The following is a 19337-nucleotide window of genomic DNA, read 5'->3' as shown; positions in this document are numbered from 1 at the left end:
GTTGACCCCTGAGGCTATGATGGTGTCAACAGACAGGTGACAGGAGATTTCATCTGATGGGCTTTTATGAATGTCACTAAATGATGTGAAAATGGCAGCCAAGTAGTTACAACAGAGCGGCACTGGTGGATTTGTCCACGTTTAATGAGGCAGCTGGTGGGGAGGTGAGGCATTGTTTTCCTCTCATTGGGGATGCACTGAGTAATTTGCAGTAACCAGGGAGCTGCCATCCCCTTTCATCCCTCCTCAAATGGCTGCCTGACCACAGCGGATGCCAGAAAAGCTCCATTCCATTCCTGAGCACATTGTTGGTATTCAGCAAACATGGGCCACCACTGTTACAAATGTGCCCCTACAGCTTAATAAGGTGTCAAATAGAAAATGACCATGTAATTAAAGCACATAACACAGAAATACAACTGAGATTATAGAGGAAAACCTATGAGTCAAGCACTGAAAGCCAAAGCACTGGAACCAAAGGAGGAACCAATAGTGAGAGATGTACGATGGTTACCACAGCGAACAGAAACACTGTATGAAAGTGACAAAATACTGGTTCCAAATAATCGTTGGAACAAAATCTGGGCTGTCATTACAAACATTACGTTGTGCAGGAAAGCATACCATACCAGTGGTTTAATATGTTTTGGACCATTCATTATAAATGATTTACTTCATGTCACGTCACAACTCACCATTTTTCAAAGCATGCCACTGCGTTTCAGAAATGTATGCATATTGTTTGTTATTCAAGACAATCACTGGTTTCCATTTGTTCTCAAACAATAGGAAAAATCTGTTAGACTCGCTAAATTTGCTTGAGTTGTGAATCCATCTCACTGGACATCAGGTATGCACTATTGTTTTGTCAGTGACAAATACAGGTTATAAGACTTTTACAACCAGTCTGCAGACTAAGTGTTGTACTTTCATTATGTTAGGGAACGCACAAAAGACAGCTTTTAAAAAGAATCATGGACATTGAAGCAGCAGTAGTAGATTGACTGATATGTTCTTCCAAAATCACAGAAGACATAATACTGTTAGACTTTTGCAGGTTGAATAGTACAGTACTTGTCCTGATGAGTAAACACATCCTCATGTAAAACTGCACATCCTGCAGTACGTTACAATGATATATAACCCTGAACTTCACTGTCATAAGTTAGACAACACATTCAAGTTTCAAGACTGCTAATTGATTTTTATACATACAGAAATGAAAAGAAACCAGTGGCTGACTGGAATTGGAGAAAACATACTGTAAAAGTGCACACCATGCATTTGAAAATGGTACAAAATAGTATATGTGTCTGATTTCTAGTTAAAACATTCTGGTATGATCCTTCAATTTTACCTCAACATTCAACATACTGTACCCATAAAAACAGTACAAGAAACATGGTGTCCTCAAATTCTTTCACTCAAAGGATAGTAGAATAAAAATCAGGGTTAAACAGGTGAAGAAATGTGGAATCCCTTTGTGACAGGATGACTTTTGAATGGCAACCATCACTTGGGAGGTCATGAAATTGTATCTACAGATGAAGTGTTTCATATCTACAGCTACTCTTAAGTGAAATAGATGAACCTTTAGATCAATCAAATCATAAAAAAGGTTCAAAACTCACATTCATGTACTAAAAAACCTTGAAACTCTTCCTCACCATCCATAACAGAGAACTGACTGCTAACCGTAGAAATAAATTCAGCCAGTGTCTGTTCAGTGGAAAAAGATAGATGGACAAGTCCGGGAATACAAGAAGAAAGAGTTGACATTTGTTTTACAATACACAAACAAACACTGAAGGAAAGGCATTTCTGTAATTGCTATTAGTGAAGGACAGATACCTCGTACATTGCTCCTTTTCAAATAATGATAAACTTGTGGCAAAGGGAGGAAATGAAATTAAAAATGAGAGGACAGTTGAGGGATTATTCAGGGTGAAGAAGAGGAAACTCTGCCAGTGCAAATGATAAACAGTCAGGAAAGATGTGTAGAATAGAGATGAGGACAGTGGTTAATGAAACAATAATCACAGGTAGCATTTGTATCCAATACATTTCCAGTAAACAACCAGTGTATATTTTTTCATTAAGCCTCTCTCAGACAACCCTCTCTCACTATTCTAAAACTAATTGTTGTAAAATGAAATTGTATACTGCCTCATACATACATATGAAAATTGTAACTAAACTGTGAACTCTTGGGGTAAATGTCCATTTTCAGAAACTGAATTAATCTTTAAGTTAACTTACTTTAATTGTCACGCTGTGTTCAAGTGCTGTTGGAAGACTTTGGTGTGAAAGACTTCCGAGGGCTATTCAAAAGCATGCTCATCTGCTCACCAATAACTAGGCCAGAGCATCATTGCTCAGATGTCTGTAGTTCACGACAGAATTAAATTTGAAAATGTGTTCATGGTACTATAAATAACGAGGTTAGAAATGTTGACTAAATGTTGTTGCTGTTTTTAATCAACCATCACCCGTTGCACTCTTTAGTTGACAGTTCCTCAATTTTCTAAAGTCCCAAACATTTATAGCACTGTAGAGATACGACTCCCCTGTTATTCACAAGGAATAAAAAAACAAGTATTTAACTAATGTTATGAGGTATTGAGTATTCTTCTTCTTTCAACTGTATGTGAATATTCGACCCTTTGACTTTAAATTCCCAGAAAAAGAAGCAAAGTTAAGACAAAGCTTCACAGAGAATGAATGACAAAATATTCATTTCCTTTCTTTCTTTTTTCTCCTCTAAAAGCCTTGAAACCACAGTCATCTTCCTGCAGTCCAGTCACACCATGTCACACTCTCTGCTGTGTTCTTAGCTCACAGCACCCCTTGTGGCCAATTGTAAACTTGATGCATGCCACCCTCCTATTCCAGCAGTGCTTTCCAATACACCCCATTGCAGATCCCAACTAACAGACATGCATTTCACCAAGCAATCCCATTAGAATGTACTATGAGGCACAACAGAGATGATTTTATACTTAGGAGTCAGCCCAGATTTGCATAACTGTCTCCACAGCAGGCAAGATGATAAATAGCAGAGAGGAGAGAAAAAAACATTTTGTACATTTTTCAGTGTAATAACGCAGCGTGAGTTCAATTGAATTGAAAATAAACAATTTCTCCCATTTCTGGTGATGCCATGATAGCCCCTCTAGGACCCCTGGAGTTTCCAGGAACAAAAACCTGCACAGGAGCCAAGTCACTGCAGTAAAATGTTGGTCTGAAAAGACAATTTTGCAGCCAATTTGAGTGTTCTTAAAGTATCCAAATGATATTACTGCTCTGACCGAAAATGTGACGGGGGAAGGAGGAAGGATGGCGAAGAGAGAGGGAGGGTCTGGAGGCGGTGGACATATCAGATTCATACCCCTCACATCCTTTTTTTTAGTTCATAACTGCCAAGGGTATTAATAATTAATGAGGACAATTCTCTGGCGTCTGGATGAGTCATACTTTCTGCTACTCGGTTTCCCAAAAGCCCCATAGGTTGGATTAACAGAGAAACAGGAAATCTGAATTTTTAACCCTAAAGTGGAACAGGCATGAATGTTTGATTGGTGTCTAAAAACAGACGGAGCGATGAAAAAGCTTTTAAAAAAGACAATTCAAGAGCAAATTTGGATTGTTTGGAGATGAAAGCAACAGAAAGAGAGAAACAATAGGTATGTGGATGAGGCTACATGAACACAGGAAACATTTGGTAAAACAGCATCTTTGAAATCTGCCTTTCTAACATTTTTAGAGCATCAAAAGGAGATCGAAACCAGACCAATGGCACAAAAAACTTGTTTAAATGATGTTCCTAAGTTTGAAATGTTTAGATGGAGTTAAACTTGTGCTTAAATGAAGCTTTTAGCTCAGAAACAAAATGAAAACACACCAATGGTTATTAACTCTGTGGAAAAGTACAAATTGTTTCATAGCCTTAAGTGGAACAAATAAGAATTTCCACAGCCAGATTCCTCAGACTAAACAGTCTAAGCAAACATATATTATGCTTGAAGGCTAGCTTGTGTTTGTACATGCACAAAACGAGTAAAACAGTATGTCACTTTAGCCGGAGTCTGTCCAGCCCTGAGCTGTCAGACAATCCAACTTGTTCTGTGAAAAACTCTAAGTGGGGAATAAAGGAGTTGGCAGTTTCAATGGAACAATCTTTCCTTCTTTTTTTTAAAAGTAAAGCAGCTTCAAAGAGCTGAGACCATGTCGACTAAAAGAAATAGGGGGACACAGTGCAAATAGGTGCTGATTTTAATACCTTGATTTCAACATGATTATACAAGAGAAAATTAACCAATATACAGGAGATTTATGACCGATAGAAAATTGTATTTATTATACTTTCCAAGATACATTCTATTCATTTGTAATGTCAATAAACACTCATATTTTTAACGTAACAATACTTTTTAAATAAGGACCAGATAGAGTTAGGTTGATAAAAGAATTTTGAAGTAGAACCTGTCTTGACAATATAACCTCAAACTAAATAAATTAAACAAAATTATTTGAAGCCATCATGACTGAGCGTTTTACTAATATTGCACATGGTGTTTTTATGATATGATTCTGCCCAGGTCTGACAATTTAGAGCTTCAATTTGCAGCCGTCCTCGTCCCGCGAATGTCTCCATTCCCATCCCAACAATTCTGGAACCATATCAAGTTTAATGCACATTTATTTTGGTTGCATAATGTTAATAAGAAACCTTTTACAAGATACTGTGGGAGATATAAGAATAAGGAAACTGCTTGAAACTTCACAGACTCTATCAGGCCTCTCAGCTTGTCGTGTGACACAATTCAAAGGAAACATCACAGATCACATTTCACAACCCTCGTCCAGCAGGTCGAGTTCTTCAGTAAACTGAGAGAAACAAAAACCCTTGAATTGACTCAACAGTCACTTCTGGTGGCCTGAATTAGCTCTGATGCATCATTCGTCAAGTCCTTCCCACTCTTTGTGTATTATTCTTTTTAAATAATACCAATAATTCTTTAAATAATCCTGCATAGAAAAATAAATTAACTATATTGTTAAATTCTTTTTTTTTTTAAACTACGAATTGAGAGCTGACAAGGGGAGGTGGGTCATCGATTGAATCATATTAGCGGTTTGTTTGACAATTCTGGCTTGTAGTCTCTTGATGATGATGCTCCGTCGTACAGTATGTGTGTATGTGTGTGTGTGTGTGTGTGTGTGTGTATGTGTGTGTGTGTGTGTGTGTGTGTGTGTGTGTTTGTCCTTCTTTGTAATTTACAAACCAGTCCCACAGATACAAATAATGTAAGACTTACAAAATAAATTCCAGGTTACGCTTACATGGCAAGCAGCTTTGTAATTTTTTATCCTCGGGTTTTTCATTTTTCAGAAACAATGTCCTCTGACAGTGTATGTGCCGTTAGATTTCACCCAAAACATACAGTTACTGTAAGTAGCAATTTTGAAGAGAAACACAACTCCATTCAGAAGACACTATATTTAACATGGCTCTTTACACAAAGAGAACAAGTCACAAAATCATTCCCCAAAAGAGTTCTGCAGTGCCTTCAACTCCCATGAATGGAAAACAGGAGCCGTTCAGCCTCCTGGCAAAGAGCAGGTGTACTGCTACTAGTGTGTAATCCAGACAAGATGGCAGAGAGTCTGCAGCCGACTCCAGAGAGCATCCCCAAGAACAGATATCCCCGCAAATAAAACAAAAGCAAAGTAGCATCCATTGAGTCCCCCAATTCTGTTAATTTCATCCCAGAAGTCGAGATTTTGGATACTTTCCGTAGCAAAAGAACAACAACTATCATGCCCTCCTGTTTCTTTTTTTCCTTTTTTTTTTTTTTTAAACAAGGGTTGAAGACGGCGAGGTATATTCTCAAGCACTGTTTTCAAGACCCTTTGATTTGGTTGGAAAAACAAAAAGAAGAGAAAAAGAACAACAAGAACAACAAAAATAAGAAAGAGAAGTACCCATTTCAATAGCAGCAAAAAATACTATGACTGTCTGGTTGCTTTGTAGGGTGTCCTGTGGTATGTATGTGGGATTCGTACATGTCGTGGCATGGATAATCCAAAAGGTCGTTTACTGTGAAACAGATCCACGCTGATTCTAGTAATAGCTTTTGTAGTGTGGAGCCATTTTGTCCATCTCTGCATTGGTCATTAAGGATTTCCAGAAGGCACTTTTTTGCTGTGTGTGGGAGTGTGTGTGCATGTGTGGCTGCAGAGAGGGAGATGAAGACAGAAAGCAAGAGATCTGGGGGGTTGAATGGTGTGTGTGTGTGTGTGTGTGTGTCTCTTTGTGTGTGTGGCCAGAAGGAACCAGAGAAAGGCAGATGTGTTTGGCTGTCTGTCTGCCTGTATGTGTGTCTGACTTCCTTGTGTATGTGTGTAATCAATGCACTAAATCAAACACAACAATCCCTACATTTTACTCAGAGCAGTCTGCTCCTCGAGCACCTGCAGGTAATCAGGCGTTCCTTGGAGCTTGGCTTTCAGCTCATAATACTCACTTTTTCTCTGCTCCACCACGATCTTACTGTGGTTCCCACCTATCAGCGATGACTTCTTCATCTTTTTATCCAGAGTTTTCTCTGGGTAGCGGATTTCGTACCCGCCCATCCCTATACTGTTGAAATCTCTTTTGCTGTCCAGGAAGTTCTGGATGAACATGCTGGGCTCTCGGTGGGGAAGGAACTCCTCAAGTTCGTCGATGGTGCTGAGGCGTTTGTTGCGCTCCAGGGTGGAAAGCGAGTCTTTATCCTTGTCGGCGGTGTTCCGGAGGATGATCTTCTGCCTCTGCGAGTCTGCAAACTTGAACCCGGCATCCATGTCTGAAGAGCGTCCGATCCCACAGGTGTGGCTCTTGCCAATGTGCTCGATGGTCTGGGGGATGAACGTCTCAGCTCCCAAGTCATCTCCCGGGATGGAGCCTTTTTTGCCGGATTTGTGGCTGTGTCTGCGGAGCTGCAAGGACATGGAGCCACACTCCTGATTCCCAAGGCCCTCCTGCCTGCCCACTGGTTTTTTATTCCGCCTCAGGACAAAGACAAGAAGGCAGAAGGCCACGAACACAGTAAGGATAAGCACTACAAGAATGCTTAGGATCATGATGGAGAGAGGCACAGGCCCTCCTGGTGGTGCTTTGCCAACTCCGGCAGGTGACACTGAGGTCAAAATAGGGGTGGCGCTGGTGAGAATAAACGGCGGTCTCACAACAAGCTTAGGACACAGGATCTCATTTTTCAAGAGGCGCAGCTCTATGTTGGAGAACTGCACTGGGGAGGCACATTTCACCTCTTTGGCAGCCACTCCATCACTTAGCTTCTCTAGCCAGAGTTTGAGGGCGACAAGATCGCAGGAACACTCCCACGGGTTCCCCTCCAGGTCTATCTGGGTCAGTGACTGCAGCTGGTCCAAGACACCACTCACTGGCAGGGTCATGAAGTGGTTGTTTTTCAGATTCAGTCTGGCTAAAGAGACACCCGCAAACACGTAGGCAGGGAGACTCCGCAGAACGTTGTTGTTGAGATACAGGAGTTGTAGGTTCGGCATGGAATCAAATGTGCCTGCTAAGATTTCTTTTATGGCATTGTATTCCAAATATAGGTACTGCAGATTTGAGAGGCCCAAAAACATCTCTGGGTGTAACTGTTCAAGCTGGTTTCCATTCAAATACAGTCTCCTCAGGTTAGTGAGGTTAGCAAACACACCTTTCTGCACTGTGACAATTTGATTGCTGCCAAGGTGTAGCAAATCTAAACCCTCAAACCCTTGGAAATCAGTTGGGCTAATGTCACGTATGTAATTTCCACTCAGATGAAGTTTCTTGGCATTTGGGGGTTTGGGAATGAGATCAGCTAAATTTTTAATATTCCTCTCCTGACAGCTGACGCTGATGCCAAAGTCAGAGGGGTGGGCTTTACAGCTGCAGGGCTGTGGACACAACAATGGAGGAGTCCGTGTCTGAAAGGAAACAATCTGGCTATTTCTTCCAAAAGGGGGTAAACCAGCCACAATACCATTACCGTAAATCTTAGATGAGTCAGTGGTTTTTGGTGCTTTTGTAGCTATGGGAACCACGGTGGTTGGGGACATTTTGGAGGGTGACTGCCCATTATCAGGCAGTACGGGTGGCATCCTAACATCAAAGTCACTTCCTGTTCCCATGGGACAAAGCTCCTGTTTGTTGGTTTCTTTCAGGAGCCTCCCATACAAGTCACTTGGTGTTTCACATATGGCCTCGCCGATAAAAATATTATAGGGCATATTTTCAAGCCATGCCTTGAGAGGTGCTAAATCACAGGTACAATTCCATGGGTTGTCATCCAGCTGCAGCTCTACAATGCGCCCAATATGCTCCAGAACTCCCAAATAAGGAAGCTTCTGGATCCTGTTCCCCCTTATATCCAGATGTGTGAGTGAGGCGAAGCGAAATATGTTGTCAGGAAGTGCCTGTATGAGATTATCATTCAGGATGAGCACTTTTAGCTTGTGCAGTTTGTTAAATGCTCCCTTTTCAATGTATTTTATCAAGTTGTAGTCAGCCTGAAGGTATTCCAAGTTTTCTATCCCTTGGAAAGTGTCTGCTCGCAGCACCTTTAACTCATTATTATTCAGATGCAGCTGTTTCAATGCACTCATCCCCATGAATGCTCCACCTTCGATGTTCTGCAGTTTATTGTTGCCCAGCTGCAGTGACACAGCGTGGGTGAAGTTGAGGAATGAGTTTGGGTAGAGTATAATTAAGAAGTTGTTCTGAAAGTTCAGGTGGTACAAGGACGAGGCCGGCGGGATGAGCTGCGTGGGTCGATAGACAGTGATCTTCTCACAGTTGACATACAACACGTTTTCCACCGACATGCAGGAGCAAGCGCTGCAGGTCTCGGCCATCAAGTCCGAGGCGGACGGGTCTGCCATCTGGGGTCCGTCCGACATGGAGGGGGAGGAGAGGGAGGAGGAGAGGGAGCCGGAGATGGAAGAAGAAAAGGCTGCCAGCAGGAGTACGAGCAGCATCTCGCCGGTTAGAAATCCTCCCCCAGAAAACCATTTAGTAACCTTTGGAGAAAAAAAGACAGGTGCATGCACAAGCATTCACACACACAGGCGCACATTACACAAACAAGTCCAGAGATGCATGTGTGCGCGCGCACACACACACACACACACACACACACACACACACACACACACACATGCACACAGAAAGCAAACCATCAAAATGCATATTTGATATTGATGATACTGATATTACAATATTTCATCACTTCTTCTGTTTCCTAAAGTCTAAAAGCTGCAAAAAAAAACAAAAGTGTATAGTGTATATATATATACACTATCATAATTTGTCAATGGTCATGCTAATGAGCACATTTCTAATGATTGCGCTTTTTTTATTAGAATCATTGCAGTGATTAGTTTTGGCTTTGGCACAATGATTCGCCCTAATCACTGGACAACACAAATGCTTAAAGCAGACTATTCAATACTGCTGGAAAAGTACCTGCTCCAGAAATGACTCAAACCCATGAAGCGCTGCAGATGCATCTTATTCTGACATCCAAAGCAAGAAGCAGCGTCTTGAAAAATGTCTGAGAGAGCCCTCTCAGCACATTCAACATAATCAAAGTCAAACGGCTGCAGTTCTCTTTTTCATGGGGGTCTCATTTGAAGCCAGCACCAGCACCACTAAGCAGCACATTCAGGTTATTTAGGAAGACAACTGTGAGAGCAAGGCGAGGAGGAAGAATTGGGACTGTGCCCACTGCTGACATATTGCGAGTGTTTGAGCGGCACGCATTTTTATCACATAGACAACCGTTTCTTTTCCACATTTGACACCAAGTAGAAAACGAAAGAAGACTGATCCGGACGTACCGAAATTTAAAAAAAAAAAAAAACGGGTCATTTGAAAAGGAACTTAGATGAAATCTACATAAACTGGACTTACTCAAAGCTGAAGTGGTAATGAATGCGGCTCCCTCTGGAGACACGGGGCAGCGTTGGTGAGACATGGATGGAGACGTGCGCAAAACAGTCCTCCAAGCAGAAGTAGAACGCAGACAGTTGTAGGGGCGCAACAAGGTTTCTCCAGCCCCTATATCCCCATGCAGGCTACTGTATATCAACCCTAGCCAGGCACACTGGAGGGGGGTGCGGTGGAGATGGAGAGAAAGAAGGGGGGGGCGGGGGGGTGGCTCCGATTTCACCCGATGCGTCTCTTGCTGACAGGCTCCTCTTGCTTGGAAAAATCACCCCTCTGGTCGTTCGGTCCCCAAGGCGGTTGTACTACCTCCATGGGAGAGCATTCATTTGGTTGCAGTAGAGATAAAGAGAGACGGGGAGGAAGGGAAGAAAGAGAGAGAGAGAGAGAGAGAGAGAGAGAGAGAGAGAGAGAGAGAGAGAGAGAGAGAGAGAGAGAGAGAGGCAGACAGCTTTTAGAGATCTTGACAGCGCGTCCGGCGACTCCAAGGCGTTAAAAAAGGCGCAAGGTGGTCGGTGATGCGGTGAAATAAGTCCGTCATTCTTAGAGAGGTTTTTTTTGGAGGGGAGGCAAACTGTAGGATGAAGTGAGCAGAGAGAGGAGAAAGGGGGAGAGAGGATGTCCAACACTGCGCGTCTGGCTTCAGCTCGGCTCAGCAACCCCGAACGATCCAATGAATAAATACTGGTTTGTTTCGAGCGAAGTTGCGCACCGGGATAATGCTTCAGAGGGCAAAAGCAGCCAAAACGCTCCCATCAGGTTAACTGTATCAGTATATTATTTTCCATCGAAGCAGCATAAATCCAGTCCTTTACTCTCACGCTGTGGAAAGCAGTTATTTTCTCTTTAGCGATCAGTTTATTTACACGCAACGGCAAAAGAGATGCTTATTTCAGTCTCCATCCAAGGGGAGGGGAATTTTAAAAAGGACAAATGTAAAAAGAATGGCTATGAGGGTATCGAAGCTCCTCACCCGGACGAGAAAAAGCGAAAAAGCACAGAGAGAAACAAGAGAGACAAGTCAAGACAACAGAAACCGGTGCGTAAAAATGAATAATGCAGTTATTCAGCCTTTAGTCCGCTGCGGTGCGAGTGAGGAGCTGGAAACTCCGCGCTTTCTCCCGCTTCCATCGGTCCACACAAAATGTCATGAAAATAAACTTGGAGAGGAATTGCGGGGATTGTTAAAGCCAAAAATATCCAGTCGGAGGAAGTGAAGCGAGTTAGAAGAGAGGAAAGCAAGCTTGTGTTTCTCCCTCCTGTAAGACAGAACAGTATCCGTGTCAGGCGCAGAAGTATGCTGGCTCCTTCTGCAGCCGCATTCACTGAGCTTCCCACACGAATAAAAGAGGAGAATGCAGAGATGTAGAGGGAGAGGAGGAGGAGGAGGAGGAAGAAGAGGGAGGGAGGTGAGAGAGAGAGAGAGAGAGAGAGAGAGAGAGGAGGGGGTGGGTCTACAACATAGAGCAAAAACAAAAAAAAAAAACTAACTTCAGACCTTGAAACAGATCTGTTATTTTGAGCGCACACTTTAATGGCTGTATTTCTGACAGTTTATTATGATCTTCTAATTATCCTATATTTTTGAAAATTTTATACAAGGCGGCTCTCATCTGCTGTATTTTTTTTTCTCTCCGTGTAACCTCTAAGGGGATCAAGATCAAAGCTGATGAAAAGCGAGCATGTGTGTTTGGGAGGGGGACACACACACAAAAACGGGTTTACCTGCCAAATCGTCGCATTGGACTTGACTTGCGCGACACGACCTGAGCGCGTCCCCGAGGTCCGATTGGCGAGAGGCAGGGTGGGAGCGAGACAGTGTGTGTGCTTAAAACCCGGCACGGGAGCGCGCCTGTGAGCGGCATTTTAAATAGAATGGAGAGAGAGAGAGAGAGAGAGAGAGGGAGAGAGAGAGAGGAGGAGGAGGAGAGGGGGTTATTATTCAAGAGTGCTGCAGTCAGACGGACTGCAAGAGGAAAAAGGGAGAAGGAGGTGGGAAATCAGTCAGTCACAGGCTTATGCGGTTCCCATTTTTCTCTCCTTTGTGTGTTTTGCAGGAGAGAGGGGATCGGAGCAGACAGAAGAGGAGAGAGAGGAGATGGTGTGAGCGGTGGAGAGGAAGACAGTGTTGGAGAAGAGCGCCTTCAGGTACGGCTACACCCCTGCTTTTAACATTAACTCCAAAATTGTACAAGCTCCTTAGAATGACTTACGAGGTTTCTCTTGTCTATATAACACATCTATATATGTGCCAGTGCATCCACCCGTTTATTTATTCATGTAAGATGCGTCCCGGGTTGAGTTCGGTGGCAGCGTGGCGCAGCGCCCGCGCTCCTGTCCACACAGCTGACACCCATGGGAGGAAAGGGAGTCGCACCTGAAACCCGACAGTGTTCGGCCTCACCGGAAGCCTCACCTCTGGTTTCCTCTTGCAACAGGTGACAGAGGCGAGTGACGCACAAATAAAACCAGGCTGGAGAAAGGGAAGATGGGAAGTATGGATTTCACCAGCCCAGCCGCACAGCATGGGTGTGTTCGTTCAACGTTAGTGGTTGCGGTGACGCTGCGCTGGGGACGGATGATCTTGTATCAAATGTGTGTATCCGGAGCTTTCAGTCGGAATAAAGCTAGTCAGTAGACACTGTGTTGGGATTCTTTTGTCTAACTGCTATTTCTGATGTCACAAATGAACTTTCCTGTTTGGCAAACTTCAAAAATGCCTCAATGCATAATCACAACACTGACGTTCACATAAGAAATAGCCTAGTTTATTATTTGCAGCATGTTGTATTGAAAAATACCACAGAAAGCTATTCATGCATGCTTTTAAAGACTGTTTTCCATGTTAGACCATGAACAATGTTATGCAGTAAAACTCTTTTGTATTAAAAAAAAAGGTAAATTATCGTGTGACCCTTACATTAAAATTTCATATTTGTGTTCTGGAAAGTGCAGTTGAATGTAATGTATCATCTTTAACTGTATTCATTTGATGTTTGACAGACATTATATGACAGAATAATGTGATGCACAAAAGCGTGGACACATGAAGGGACACTTCCCTTAATGTCTGAGTAGTGAATCGTGAACGCATTTGAGATGCTTTAACGGTCTGCCACTGAAACAATCCCCTCCACTCCACAAAGCCTGCGGCTAATTAAGGATCCTTCAGACAGTAAGTTATCATGCTTCGATAGAATATTCAGTCTCAATTATTCCTCATTCATCTGAATCCAGCAGCCTTCTCATGCAATCCATTGTTCAGCCTCTGTGAGAGGAAAAAGCCCACTCTCTTGAGTGATTGATTCACAGTAATGTATGCAAACCTGGGTGTGGCTGAGTTCTTAAAAGCAGCTTCACAAGTGGCCCTGACACCTGCATGAAAAGAGCAAATCAAGCATTCCTCCTCAAGTCCCTTTAGTGTGTGTAGATTAATACATGGGACAGTGTGTGTGTGTATGACTGCGCTGATATTTGACAGTCTTGGACATGTTCCTACACTGGCTGTGAGCAGCCTGAGGGAAGCAGGCCTACTAGAGAATGAGCCAGACAGTTGGCAAGGCCTCTGCTTCCGTCTCAGCTGTCGTTGGTAGTCTGGCCATGTGGCTGAGACACTGCGTCCTGTGTCCAAACAGTGGAAAAACCTTGAATCTCATGCGCTGTAATCCCATTAGTTGGATTAAAATAAAGCATTTTAATATGTGTTTAAACAGACTCACGTCACACCCCTCATTTGCTCTTGTTTTGTCCCTTGCAGACACTGCAAATGCTGCGTATGTCTCCTGTGCTGAGAATTTAGTGTTTGATGTGTTGCCCCCATCTGGACAGAAAAGTAACTGCAGCGCATTCAGAAGACAGGTAGGTCATGCAGCTCAGGTGAGGCCTTTTCATTCTGTTTCATGGATTTTTCCAGCCGTGTGGCACATTGCCACAGTCACTAATCAATGGCTTTGGCCTGTTTGGATCACAGACACCTGTTGTCCTGCTGCAACGGTTTGCCAGCAGCAGCACTGAGGCAAACTAATATTAATGAAAATCTGATAGGAGAAAGAAAGAAAATGTATTTCTCTTTTGCACAAATGATAATTCAGTTATCTCTTTTCTGTCATTAGAATTCAATTTAGTGGGAGAATTGGGGCATTTACTTTAAAGGTTCTTAATAATAATAATAATAATAATAATAATAATAATAATAATAATAATAATTCAATCAGTATTTAAAAATATGATCTACTCCAAAGGAAGAGAGTCCACAGGTGTAGTTTCCAGCAGGGATGGGATCACTTTTCTTGTTTCAGGTTGATTTACACAAATTTTCTTCAGCCTCTCTTCACAACATCGTTCAGTCCAGCTGTCAAAATCCACATAAGAGAAAAGAGAAGGTGGTTAAATGTTTGCACATCCGTTTGAGCCACCTTTGATTGTTACATCGTGGTCACGGCAATAAGCTTAAGAAGCAGCAGTGACTAATTGATGGACTTTGTTTTGGGTTTTACCTCTCAGACAGGTTTTTACACATCCCTCTGAGAGGCAGAGAGAGGCTGCACACTAGTCAATGCTGAAAAAATACTCCAAAACTCCTCTGCATTTAATAGCTGAAGAAAACCCACTCAATATATATTTTTCACATGCAAAGTTACAAGGTCACTGCATAGGTAATGCGATAATGGGCAGAGCAGTTTTTAGCAAAGATGCACATAAAATATTGACCATTAAGTATGGACAAAAAAAGCTAAGCTGTTACTAATAATGATGATGATAATACAGAAGCTTGCACATCATTTCTGCTTTTTATTAGACTTGATGATTCATAATTTCCAGATTGAAATACATATGCAAAATGTTAGAAATAGCCTGCAGTATTCACCTCTTCTGACTTCCATCATCATAAGGTATACCTCTGAAACTGAAGTTGTGCCCTTGGTTGGACCAAAGGTAAAATCCTGCAAGGTAATGAAGTCTGGTACAGTAATACGTGACGGAAGAATGAGGCACGCACAGGGTGGAAGGCATCCTCGACAGTATTTTAGCCTGCGGTAAGTCTTGTCTCAATACAAGACACATCGCATGATGATCTACAGAAACGAGGCCTGCAGTCGTTCATTCTGAGGCCTGGTCTGCAGTTTCTAAAAGTCTAATGTAAGCAGTACAAATGTGCTGAACTTGATGTACTATTAAGATCATCAAGATTTTACTGCTTGAAGCTATCAATGTAACAGCGTGTGTGTGATGCACACAGCATTCTATAAGGAGACGTGAGAATATGATTATAAGATCACTGGTTTGAATCCGCACACACCAGTGCTGCCTTTACTCAAAACACTGAAACATCATTGCTCATATATAATATATAATTGTTGTTTTTATTGAACCGAAATCCAATAATGCTTTTGTCTGTCTGTCACTTATTTCTGACTCACCCCAAGCCTATTTGTCTCTACTGAAGATGGAAATCTTTAAAAACAGCTCAGTAAGATTTTAACAGCTGGGCACTGCAGTTTTCAGCAGAAATGACTCAAACAGGAATTAATAAAGGAAAAAATTAGTGCTCTAGTGTGGTGATTCCCTACCCAACCCCACGTTGTTACTATTGTTGAGCTACCAGGGTGTTGTACACTGCAGGGACATACTGTGTAGTGTATCCACATATTTGTCTGTTGGAGAAAAAAATGAGCACAGATCAGCTGACAAATGAGTCTGATCTTCAAATCTACTAAAATGAAATCAAACAAAAGACCAAATCAAACCTAAACACAATAATTCCAGCATCAACATGGCTTATACTTCACATGACTGTAACAATATTCACTTTAATATAATTAATAATGTTATTCATATGTGTATTCCTGTTGATTGAAAAGAAACTACAGCGTGTGTTCGGAACATGTCACCCAGTGCAGCGCCGTGTCTCAATGATATGTGTTTAACAGTTTTGAACAACAGTGGAGCTACATGACACAGAGGAGAAAAGGCATTCGTTGTCAACAAGAAATATTTTAAATATTGCCAGCCTTATTTTAAAGAAGCTCAGAATTCCTCCGTGAATCATCAGCCTTCACACGAGGGTCATGAACAATCCGCAGTGAGCAACAGAGCCTTACAGCCTGAACAGTGCAGAGCTGTGGTCCACGGTCAACACGAGCACAGAAGAGACACGTTTCCGGCTTATTTGGATAGATTTATATTAACATTACTATGTTGACTGACATTACGTTTTATAACCACTTAGTGCTGTGGGTTTTCTAGCCAAGCAGCAAATTGCACTCACCGGGCTCCCTGGGAAAAATCAGCCCCTATTTGGAGAAAGACAACCAGCAGGGTTCTGAGTCATAAGTATGGAGGAGCACTGCTATAAGATATTCAGTATCTAGGTCAGTAACGCTCATGCTGAAGCCTCACTGCTCACTTCTGATTGTCACTCACAGTGTGATCTCTGCCCTGCATCTGATACCCGTGTGGGAGGGTCACAAATCTGAACTGACCTATGGGTGAGCAAGAACACTACACTGTAACACTGATGTCGAAACCAGTGTTGTTTCACAAAAAAAAGATGATACAGGACATTTAAATAAATGTTCAAATCAACTGTAAGCAAACATTGTAAGATGTTGAGGTAAATAAAATGTGGCCGTCCACTGTGAACAGTGTTGTTTTGAAGTTATTGTGAAAAAGCGATAAGAGGAAAAAGAGCCAGGATCAGTCTAATCCTTCTGAGGCCTGAAGGCAGATTTATTCGTCTCTCTCAAGGTGTTTCAATGGTCCTAGTGGAGAGGCCTTTGGTCAAAGAACTGATTCATCCACAGCCAGATTTCACTTGTTGATTCTAGCTGCACTCCACTGCAACAATAGATTGATGTGTGTTTCATCATATGCTGTACGTTTGTGGGAGCATCTTGGAAAGGAGATCAGCTTGCTCTACGGTGTCCTCACTATCAACAAAGCAGCACCAGTACGAGTAGAGATCACTGTTCTTAGGTCCATGTAGTGGCGGTTATGTTCAGGTCTAGAATCCCTCCATGTGGTTATGTCAGTTAAATGTGAATAAACATGTTTGCCTGTGAAACTAAAACTTGGGGCTCATTTATAAAACAGACTTCTAATCGATTTTGATCTTAAGTATGACAGAGAACCAAGTCGTTATTTATAAAATCAAATTTATAGGGTCACTGGAGAATTGAATTATTGCCTCATGCACACCTAGCAGACAGGTGTGTAGAATAAAATGAGGAGAAGGGAGGTAAACCCTGCACCCTGGGGTCACATGCTTTATACCGCTGGTCTCAAGCTTATGCGTGCGTGGATCATGATGTGAAGTCAAAGTGATGTAAGATGCATGAATACTGATGACTGCTGAGACGGACTGTCAGATTTAAGGCCACAGACAGTTGAAAATGTCAGAGTCAGTGTGATTTTTTTCTGCTTTTCACACTCTCATTAAAAAGCAGATCAGTATCAAAAACAACAAGAAGATTTGTGTCGCTTTCACTGACCATCACTGCAGTATAGGGTTAAGGACAGGCATGGAAACACTGAGGCGATATTATGGTAACACTTCATTTGGCTTGTCTTTTGTTTGTCAGATAACAAGTGGCTAAAATTAGATATTTAACTTGGCTGTGTAACCCAAACCCTAAAAATAAGATGAGTATTTACAAGGACTTAAAGTGTGTGAAAGACCCTCCACATCATTCTGACACGTTATAATCACTTTAAATAAGTTGAGCATCTGGTTTCTTTTTTTTTTTGGGGGGGGGGGGGGGGTGTTTGTGAGCCAGATAAAGGGGGACTCTTATTTTGGGTGTAATTATCCAGGCAGAAATATTGCATGTTATCAGCACTGCAGGACAGCTTTAACCCTGATAGTGACACCGTGTTCTGAGCCGAGTGTGCAGCCCATTTCTCTCTCAACCAGCGATGAAAGGAAAATAAATGCTTACAATGTCGGCTAGTTTTATATAAATCGGCCGTGTTTGATAGCCCATTATTTATTCAGCAGCATGCACTGCGGTGTGAGGTGCTCCTCTGTTTATTACGAGCAGCTGAGGTGTACAGAGCATGTGGAAATATGCAAACACAGAGTCACGGGGAAGCACAGGGGGACTGTTAAGTGTCTTACAGAGGAAAGGAGACAGGACATGAGCTGCTGGGACTGTACCAACCTTAAATACACACAACCTGTGCTATAAAAAAAATCCCCCTTTCTGGGATATAGCCAGTCATCTGTGGTGTCTTTTCAGGGTGCTGTACTCACCATGCAAGCCTGTCATTGTTCAGTCCAGGGCTCATCTACAGTACGGCGTCCTCCGAGACACACAAAGATACAGACAGAGGTTAATTGCGCTCAGATGCACCTCACTGTCCCGACGGGCTCGGCCTGCCGCTCAGCCAAGACTCAGCCAAGCCCCAGTTTCCACATGAACACACAGAGGCTTTGTTCACATGTGCACTGTGCTCTGACAGTGGGTCACAGTCTGGTTAAGGCCTGTCTCTGGATAGTCTGTTCATATTTATACCAAACACACAGCTCTGATTGACTAGACTGCAAAAATGCATTTTGATGTGTGATGTTTGCACCTGGCACCTGCGTGTGGGTCATTACTTAAAAAGAAAGTCGATTTTTTTTTTTTTTAATTAGCTGACAGGTGTTGCCTCAAAGCACTGTTAAAATCAGTGCTCAAGGTACATCATGTTACATTATGCCTTACTCATTAAAGGTGGAGTTTAACATTTTTTGACATGCTCTTATTCTCTTAAATAATAAGAGTGACAGCACCCTCCTGTCTGTACAGTGATTATGAAGCCAGCAGCTGGTTAGCATAGCTTAGCATAAAGACTGGAAACAGGGGGAACTGCTAGCCTTACAAAGGTAACAAAATGTGCCTACAGTACCAGCATGTTTAAAGCTCACTAATTATTGGTGCCATGGCACTACACCTGTAACTCTTGAGTTTGACGAAACAAACCAGATGTGTAAGTTAAAGGAGGTGAACTGACCGCTGGCTGTAGCTTTATATTTGCCATCCAGTTATGAGAGTGGTCTCAGTTTTGTAATCTGACAAACAAAAGCGACTGAGCAATGCGCACTGTTCCTTTAACGCTCTCAGGTACTGTACACTATTGGGATAAAATGGAGGATGATGTGAACACACTTTCTCTTTTCACGTCATACAGAAAGTGGAACAAGACAGGACTAGGTGTCCATTGTATTTGGGCACCAGGACACCTGGTCCTGTACTGCCCTACTTCATGTGTGCTGTCTTAATGGCCTTTTTTATCCATTGTGTCTAAAAAGTGATCAAGACTTTTGCCCTCCTCATAATTCACCTTGTCAAAGAAAAAG

The 19337-nt window shown here is 42.4% G+C and overlaps 1 protein-coding gene and 1 long non-coding RNA gene across 2 annotated transcripts; one reads left to right on the top strand and one right to left on the bottom strand.

The window, feature by feature from the left end:
- Positions 1–5062: 5062 nt before the first annotated feature.
- Positions 5063–11341, bottom strand: slitrk4 (SLIT and NTRK-like family, member 4). Its single transcript, XM_070962528.1, has 2 exons — positions 9965–11341; positions 5063–9072 (listed from the first exon to the last, which is right to left on the bottom strand). Exon 2 carries the CDS (start codon positions 9028–9030, stop codon positions 6439–6441), a length of 2592 nt encoding a protein of 863 aa, XP_070818629.1. The 5' UTR covers positions 9031–9072; positions 9965–11341; the 3' UTR covers positions 5063–6438.
- Positions 11342–11483: 142 nt separating this feature from the next.
- On the top strand, positions 11484–19062 carry LOC139331754 (uncharacterized). The gene is made up of 3 exons (XR_011602194.1): positions 11484–12145; positions 12436–13855; positions 18235–19062. It is a non-coding gene; the product is annotated as an uncharacterized lncRNA (long non-coding RNA).
- Positions 19063–19337: the final 275 nt, after the last annotated feature.

This window comes from Chaetodon trifascialis, chromosome 5, assembly GCF_039877785.1.
Source record: "Chaetodon trifascialis isolate fChaTrf1 chromosome 5, fChaTrf1.hap1, whole genome shotgun sequence".
Lineage (NCBI taxonomy): Eukaryota > Metazoa > Chordata > Actinopteri > Chaetodontiformes > Chaetodontidae > Chaetodon > Chaetodon trifascialis.
Note: the sequence above shows the minus strand (reverse complement) of the source record. Positions and strands in the feature narration are given on the sequence as shown.